This window comes from Pelodiscus sinensis, chromosome 32 (genome assembly GCF_052426305.1).
Source record: "Pelodiscus sinensis isolate ZL-2025 chromosome 32, ASM5242630v1, whole genome shotgun sequence".
NCBI classification, from domain to species: domain Eukaryota; kingdom Metazoa; phylum Chordata; order Testudines; family Trionychidae; genus Pelodiscus; species Pelodiscus sinensis.
The window spans coordinates 8,287,488-8,296,523 of NC_143083.1; the positions used below are offsets into that span (position 1 = coordinate 8,287,488).

Sequence of the window (9,036 nt, forward strand, 5' to 3'; positions counted from 1 at the left end):
ATTTTCACATATTTAACCACCTGGTTTTAAGAACAGTGTATGCCCACCCATCTCAAAATTGTTCAAGAGTTGAATCTCTTCTTTGCCCTCAGTAAATCCGTTACTAGAATAGGGCACACCAAAATTTAATATTTAAATTAAATATCCCATTTAATATTTTCGCCATTTAGTTTCCCAAAAAATGACACAGCCTCCTCCAGTTTTATGTGCATATAGTTTAGGCAAGCTGGTAGTGTTCTGTCCTGTCTGCACTTAAAAAGGGTTTAGCGCTACAGATAAACTGGTAGAGCTATATTGGCAAAACACCCATAGTGCAGAAGCATCTTTATTAAAAATTCTAATGGAAGATGTTAATCAGTTAAACATTATGTTTAACCAGTTAACTGATCAGGAAGGCAGGATACAGGTTGCAGTGGCCCCCTTCAGCCTGCCACAGACTGCCACAGACTGCCTGGGAGACACAGTCTGGTCCAGGCCCACCACGGACAGGGGCTGCTCCAGTCCCTACCAGTTAACTAGAACCAGTAAGCCTCACCCATTAATGGTGAGGCTTACCAGTTAACCATTCACATGCCTAATGCTGATAAACTTTTCTAGTGCAGATCAGGCCAAACATTTTGCTTCTCTACATGACTAAACTCTTCAACATCATGAGTGTGTCGCATTCAAAATGACCTTCATTAGCTGTAAAACTCACTCTTCATATTTCACATGATATAGGATATCTTCTTCAGCAGCAGTTGATTGCAGTTCAGACTCTGTATCACTATCACTGGACTCATTTTCTGCCTTCTCTTTCCTGGTCACATTTACAATCTGGGCTTCAAACCATGCTCCCATGTTCATATCCCGAGCATCTACAAACTCATTGATCTAAACAAAGCAAAAGTTAATTTTGAAGAGATAAGTCTGTAACTTTGTTAAGCCACACTACAGCAGTGGTGGGCAACCTCATGCCAATCAAGTTAATCCACTGACAGGCCACAAGACATATTGCTAATATTAACTGTCAATGGGCATGGACTGGCACAGTTCCCAGTAGCCACTGTGTGCCATTCCTGGCCAACAAAAGCTGCAGGAACCAGCACAGACCACAGGGCTTCCCCCATTGGCTGGGAATGGTGAACCACGGCCACTGGATGCTCAGGGAGGCTGTGCCCGCAAACAGTCAACATCATCAATAGGTCTCTCAGCCCACCAGTAAATTATCTTGGACTACGGGTTGCCCACCAGCGCAGTAGAGTGGCTTACTCTGGATTACCTTGATGGGCTGCATGTGGCCTACAGGTTGCCCCCATTGCTCTACAAGATTCAGTTTTTTGGGAAATGTAACTGGACACTTAATTTATGTTTGAATTCTTGATGGCTCCACAGCACATCCTGATTTTCTCTCCCACTCTAATAGGGTCTGGAATTGTCCTAACACACGTCATTTGCATCATCAAGCACACAACAGTGTTTCATAGATAAATGCTGCTAGTAAATAATTTAGGACAGCCTTACTAAACAGTTATTGCTTATACTGAGTTGATAAACACTCATATGTTAAATTCCATTGTAAAAGCTCAGAAAAAGGTACCTGTTCGAAGCAGTTTTGCAAGGCTAGTTTTAGAAAGAGCTTTTGCTGTTCATTTCTGGCTAATACTTTCTACTAAAGAAAGGAATCTGGTGCACACTCACCTTATAGAGTCCAAAACCTGGATCAACCCAGTCAGCCTGAGCTACTGTACTAGGCTGACACTCCAACTCCATTGCACCCTCTCCGTTATTGGAGTTCTTATCAGATTCACTCTGGCCGGAGCCACAGCCAGAGTCTGTATCTGAGAGTTCCAAATCCTTCTCTTTACTAATAGCAGGAAGCATAGCAGGTCTCTGTCTTACAAGTAGCTGCACAATATCATTCAATCCAACACTGTAGTCAAAGAGGGAGTGTCCGTCTTCCATCTACAGGATAAATTCAGAAATTAATCTAGTTAATTTATATTTTAAAGGCAACTCAAAACTGCCTTTGATTACATTTTCAGGATAAAGTGACTTGAAAAGCATTAACAAGAATTAAGCAATATTTGTAATTTTCAAACATTTATGGATATGTACTAGATTTTCCTTCTAACTAAGGATGTGAAAGTGTAACTACATATGCACAGGTACTGACTATCAGATACAGCAACTTGGGAGAAGGAGGCAGATGGGAGCCCACTACCACGCCCCGCCCCACGCTGCTGCCCTTCTATCAGGGGAGCTGACTGCTGCCCTGCACGAACCCATTTAACGGCTGACATTCTCAGTGATTACACAGTTACTTAAATGCATTTTAACAGTCTTAATTCTTACCGTTTGGAAATTTGTTCATAAAACAAACACATACAAGTACTGGGGAAAAGAAGTCCATCTGTGCCAGTAGTTCTCAAAGTGTGGTCCACAACAGTCTTGCAGGCAGGTCACAGGCTTGCCCTCACACACCACAGAAGGGAGCCTGTGCTACCACTCCAGCTCTGCCTCTCTCCCCCACAAGACTGGGGCACTAGTGCTGGCTTCCCACTGTGGGAGACCAGATCCAGCTTGCAGGAGGAAGCACACTACCGCTCCTCTTTTTTCCCCCCCAACTGGGGGAGCAGCAGCACAGGAAATGGCTAGCCTAGAGGCTTTCCCTGCTGTTCTCATTGGCCAAAATCATGGGAGCAGTGGGATGTGTGGAACTAGATAAGCATTCCTTATGCCCAGACGCCACATCCCCTTCATCCACATGTGCCCCCTCCCCACTGAGACCCTGCACCCTCAGCCTGTTCCCGCACCCAACCTCCGGGCCAGATCTCCCCAATCTCAGCCCACTCCTGCAACCATTTCATCATGATGGGTGGTCGTCTAGTGGTCTGTGGAAAGATCTGCAATAAGTGGGGTGAACCACAGGCCAAACAGTTTGAGAACCATTGATCTTTGCTGTGGTAGAACTGCTGTACTGGCCAAGTCATTCCACTTTCCTCAGGTTCTGAATGTCAGTGTAAAACTGACCAGTTTTAATTTCACTTTGCAGCTTTGTTCAGAAATACAGCAGCAGTTGTAGACTGATTCCAGTGACTACAACTCAGAAAACTGAAGGAAAGTAAAATTAAAAAGTTGCACAGCACAGTGGCAAAACTGACTCGACTACATAAATAGTAATAAAAGATACAGATGACCAGATACATCTATACCTCTTAAAGTTCTTGAAATTGTTAAATTATTATTATTCCACATTTAAGGCATAAGACTTGATGCTGCTGCAGTTAGACAAGCTTCACCACATATTTAAGGTCTGACTAATAGAAATTCTACAGGAAATCATCATCCAACCCAGCCCAAACCACCAAAAAAAGTGATCCTCAAAGCTGTGTTCTCTATCAGCGGGAAACAAGTTAACCACAAAAACTTACACTTCAGAAGAATCACTGAGAATTCAATTATGATTTATGGCATAAAATAACTATGGGGATACCACTTGAAATGTGGATAGAACAGCAACAGTCAAGTTATTTCCTGTGCAGAGATGAAGAATCATAACACTAATCAAACCCATAAGTCGAGAATCAGCAGAATCTTTGTATACTTACTCTAGTAATAGTATCACAAGTGACATTGACTAGTAATTAGTATGAGAAGAACAGTACAGAGAAAACCAAAAGGACAATTTAAAGAAAAGAGCAGCACAGAATGAAAGAACATGCACAAGGAACAGACACAAGACTGGAGGAACAGACACAAGATTGGAAAGTGCCAGATGACATGCTGAAAACAGCAATATCAGTTGCAAAGCTGCAAATGCTTTATTATTGGAGGTTTTCTTCCCCATCCATCATTTTCCAGTATGAATCAGATCACCACAATCGTGACAGATTTCGAGTCAGGAAAGATTGGGAAGGGGAAACTCACTCTAAAACATATCCACTTCTGGCTGAAGGCTAGAAAACAGCCTCTCAGCTTTCCAGTGAAACTCCAGTACATCAGCACCACACTCCTGCTCCACTGCACACATTCTGAGAATTTAGCGGCTAGAATGTTGGGCAGTTTATATTGAAGAGACCCAAATTATTTCCCACAGACAAGTGGCAAGTATTCCTTTTAAAACAGTAAGGCTTTTTTGTTTGAACAGAAGGCAATAACCATAATTGAGGGAAAAAACTGATTATATACATTGCTAAAGCAAAAATTTAGTGTAAAATAAAGGATTCTTTGGTCTCCAAGAATTCTAGTTTCCAATTAACCAAATTGAAGTTTGCATGAAGCTTTAGAATATAACAGTGACGCAAATCAGTCTAGGATATGAGCCATGATTCTTAAGCTTATTTTACATAAAAATCAGTTAGTCATAAAAATAGCTTCTTGTGGAAGGAAAAATATTCTTGTTGCACCACTGTAATATCCTGTGCAATGTTAGGAATGTAAGATTACTGAATCACTGAAGACTGCCAAACCAAAGTTTAACTTGATAGCAGCTACACGTGATTTAAAAAAAAAAAAAGAAGTTCTGGTATCTAAGGTTTTATGGAGACCAACTACTTCCTGTGAATCAATGCCTTTATAACCCTTCAGAGCAGTAAAACATCCATGACTTGAAATCAGTACTGAACTTATCAGTCGGAGATAATCACAGATCCTAGTAAAATCTGATTCTTAGCTAGCATGTGGTTTTACCAACTCAGTAACTACCTTTTTCTTATAAGCACCCTCCGGCCAACTAAAATGGAGCTGTTCTACTTTGGATAAATACCAAGATGTTGCACCAGGATTAGGAATAAATCTGTTTTTCAGATGCCAGATAAACAGATTAAATCTAGGAGTCAAGTCATCTACTTTATGGCAATGACCTGTTCTCAGCTATTTACACAAAGTACTTACACTAGAGATGTTAGCTAGTAGTCAAGTAGTCGACTACCCAATAAGCATAAGCTTATCTAGTAGTTGAGTAGAGTATCAATTATTCGCTTCTCTCTTGCTGCCTCTATGAGAAGCAGCAAGTGAGAGGGAAAGACAGGAGCAGATACTGAGGGGAGCCAGTTTAAAAGTTGGTTTCGCCAAGCATCATCTCCGCACAGCTGCCTGCCCCACCCTGCTGCCTCTATCGGGCAGCAGGGGCTAGCCATGGACAGGGACTGCAGGACTCAACATGAGCAATCCTGGATTGCTCTGGTCCAGGATCCTGCACCTCTGCATTTCAAATGTAGTAAGAGCCCAGTGGCTCTTACTACATTTAAAATGCTGAGCTCCAGCGCAGGTGGCTCACAGAGTCAGCACAAGCCGGGACTGCTAAAGCCTGCTCCACATAGCTGTAGCTGGGACTGATCAACGATCATGTAGTTGATACAAATTATCGACTACACAATTAGCCAGATAACCACAATTTAAAATCCTTAACTTACACACAACAGGTTGATTGCCAACAATATTAATGGGTGCACACAACAGTAAATACGGAAAACATTAAAACATCCACTGTTTCTAATTAGCAGTACTAAAGTTATCCAGAATTAACTGATAAGCTCTGAACAAAAGGAACTGATCTGTTTGCCTGCATTCTCAGGAAAATGCTACAGCTGGTTTACAGCCTATGAGGTATTAAAATCTTAAGACTCACCCACACATGAACATTATTTCAGAATAAGATGCGTATTTAAAATTGAGTATGTATTTCTGAGTAACCTGCACACATTTATTTTAAATTAGCAAGATAAACCAGAAGAGGGCACTCTTATGCTGAAAGAAGAGCATCCATACATTGAACTATTTCTGAATAGCTCAGTGTGTGGACAAGCCCTTGGATAAATCTGTAAATCACACTTCATCATACCTATACAATTGCACTGAATTCAAATTAAGTTTAGGGGAGTTAATCAACTCATGCTCCAAATGGATTAAGGTTCATATTGAACAGACCACAACTACATTCCCACCCCAATACATTTATACAGTCAATGCTGAACTAAAATGGAAATAAACACTGATTTTTAATATGACCATTGAAACCAACACTGATTGTATACAGAAGTATTATCCCCTAAGTTTCCAGCAAGGATGTTAAAATGTGTTTATTTTGTAAACATGTAACTGCTGAAAATTGGGGGGGAGGGGCGGAGGAGGGCAGGAGCTGGTGCTCCTGGGGACTAAAAGCTTTTAGCCAGCTCCCTACAAGCACCAACTCCTGCCTCCACATAACACACGCTGCTGCAAGGCAACAGCATGGAGGGAGAGCAAGCGGCTCCACGGATATAAGCAACAGCAGTGCCAGGGGAAGCAGGCAGCTCAGTAGGAGCTGGTATGCACACGGAGCCAGCTTCTGCCTGCCTCCCCCCTGCTGCCTCCGTAGGAGACAGCAGCATGGGGTAGGGAGGCAGCTGCATATGCAGGGAGCCAGTTTGAAAGCCAGCTCCCAGCTCCTCCTCTCACCCATTCCCACGCTGCTGCCTCTGTATCAGGCTCATCAGTTAATGGAGTACACGTTCACATCCCTAATTACAGCAAGTAAAACCAAGCACCATCCCTAATAGAATATGCCAATCAAAGTATAATGTCTAAGGAGAAAAAAAATCACTAGATGGCAGCATAATCCAGCTTTAAAAACAAAATGACTCCAGCTGACAAATTTGGCACTGTACTTCCCATTTCAATCACTACATTCAACTCAAATGTGGTGTTAACCAGCCCCTTTTTGTTTACATTAATTCACTGGTCTCTTTAACATAGTGCCAAAACTGGTCACTGCTGCTAACCACATACCCTTGCTGTTTTACACCTAATACCATGTAGATCTCACTATGACAACTTAAAAAAACAAACTAAAACACACACACACACACACACACACCTGCACCCCCCAATGGTCCGATTGCACCTTAAAGACCAACAAAAATGGTATCAGCAGCTTTCATGGACACATCCCACTTCTTAATGGCAGGGAGGCTGTCCAATATACCAAGATACTATTTCCCCCACATTTTAATGCTCAAGGCTCCAATAGGGTAGGTCTTCACAACATAAAAGCTGTGTTTGATTTACTATGGATACCATCTGGACTGATTAACACCTGGGTCCCCTCAGCTCTCTAAAGTGAAGTGGAAGGGGAGTTTACACTGCTTTGCCATGAATTACCACTCCTGGTCTCCTCAGACATATTCCCAATTATATTTTCTGAGTGCTACAACTAGTCACTTATGATTTACACTGAAGAGCAACACTAATGAACTCCCAATCCCAGACTTTTCTCTAGCTCTCTTCTGGACAATACAAGTTCACAAATAAAGTCCATAGTTTTATTAACAGAAAACAATATACACAAATCCTGTTAAATAGAGTTTCCCCAACACTTCAGTCCAAACATACTGGTTTAGATCAAGTAGAAAAGCAAGCTTTTTATCTAAAAAAAATTAAGTAATGTGAGGCATAAATCAGAATTGATTTCAAGAAAATGCAAGTAACACACAACTAATACATAACAAGTGAATTCAAAGCAAAGATCTGTGGTAGATGGTCTAAGAGTCTTAGTAATTGAAATTCTATAAGTCAGTATCCCTGCCCCAGTCCAAAACTTTCCTTTGTTCTTCAGATATTGTAGATGTTATGGGTAGAGAAAGGGAAGAATAATTTGGGGCATCTCCCTCCTTATACAATAGTTCCCTCTCTTCCTCAAGAAAGATCTCCAGCTGAGACGTTGCCTCCTGAACCTATCTGCACAAGAATCCCCAGCTGTTTTATGAAGATTTTAGATTTTCACCCACTCTTTTCCTGCCAAAGAATGGACCCATCACCTCATTAAGAGGAGATTTTATTTCCCGGTTACCTGGCTGCTCTTCCCAGACATGAAACAAATCTTCCACTCCATATCCTACCACTTTACACACAATGTTGCCACACATTCTGCCAGTACAGTAATCAGAAAACTGTCAGTTTTCAAACGAAGCCACACACCAGTACAAGATTCACCACAGTTCTGTAAAAGGGTGAAATAAGGGGTAGCGTGTGTCAAATGGGAACACTATTTTTTTCGTCCGTGAAGACAACGCCACATACCTTGACCAATATTAAGGTGCATTCATCTCTCAGCCAGCTCGAATACTTAACTACAAGGTCAATACTCCAGTGAGCGCCCAGTTAACACGCGCCTTAGACGTGTTTCTGTCATTTGAGCGTAATTTAAGGCAGGGTCCTTGCCCGAGGCGGTGCAGCCCGGGGGGCAGGGAGGAGATTGGGAGGGGTCTTTCGGAGGGCGCTGGCTCGTTACGTGGATAAAGGGCCTGGAGTGGGTACCTGTTTGCCCCGGTAGAAGAGGCGTTGCCGGTCGGGTTCCACGCCGAACACCTCGTGGATCCGCAGCCGCAGCTCCTCCACCTTGGTGAGCTTGGAGAGCGAGTCCACCCGGTGGGTCTCCTTGCCGTCCATGGTGCGCACCTGGATCCACATGGCGGCGGCTCTGCCCAGGAGAAAGGGGGGAGCGGGTCACGCACCTCGCGGCAGGGACGAGCCGGGATGGGGGCGGCGAGACTCCGCTCCGGGGGGACACTGCCTAGGCACCATCCCGCCTCAGCCCTTCCCGCCCGGCCACAGCCCGGGTCCGCGGAGCTCTGCCCCAGGGCCCGCCTTCCCAGCGCCGGCCGGACCCCCCCGACCTCACCGCGGCCCCTTCCCCCGGCTGCTCGCTCCCGTCCCAAACACCCACCTCAGCCACAAGTCGAGGCCAAGCCAGCGTGGACGACGGCGACTCTCTGGGGCTACTTCAGCCACCGAATCAATGAGACCTCTCACCCTAACGCTCTCCCCTTCGAACAGCCCGCCCGCTCCTCCTACAGCATTGGCTCGTAGCCGGCCGGCCTCAACGCCGATTGGCCCATGGCCCCTAAACGCCCGCCCCCGCAACCCAGCCGGTTAGGCTGTGTCCGGCCAGCCGTCTCCCTTCTCGCGGGCGGGCGCCGCGCGCCAACTGTATCTCGCGCCACAATTGAAACGCTTTCCTCAGTCTCGCGGAGTTCTCTCCCCCCCCCCCTTTCCCAACACATCGCGTGATTATGT

The 9,036-nt window shown here is 44.3% G+C and overlaps 1 protein-coding gene across 3 annotated transcripts in view; it reads right to left on the minus strand.

The window, feature by feature from the left end:
* Window positions 1-9,036, minus strand: part of UHRF1 (ubiquitin like with PHD and ring finger domains 1) — a 31,161-nt gene that overhangs the window by 19,482 nt on the left and 2,643 nt on the right. The window contains exons 1-4 of one of the 3 annotated variants that reach the window (XM_075903057.2): window positions 8,687-8,971; window positions 8,278-8,440; window positions 1,681-1,944; window positions 698-873 (exon numbers count right to left, since the gene is read on the minus strand). In XM_075903057.2, the coding sequence (XP_075759172.1) occupies window positions 698-873; window positions 1,681-1,944; window positions 8,278-8,430 (593 nt within the window). In that variant the 5' untranslated portion in view covers window positions 8,431-8,440; window positions 8,687-8,971. Of the gene's footprint in view, window positions 1-697; window positions 874-1,680; window positions 1,945-8,277; window positions 8,441-8,686; window positions 8,972-9,036 lie in introns of those variants that run through there. The other 2 variants (XM_075903060.2, XM_075903059.2) reach the window with 2 other exon arrangements.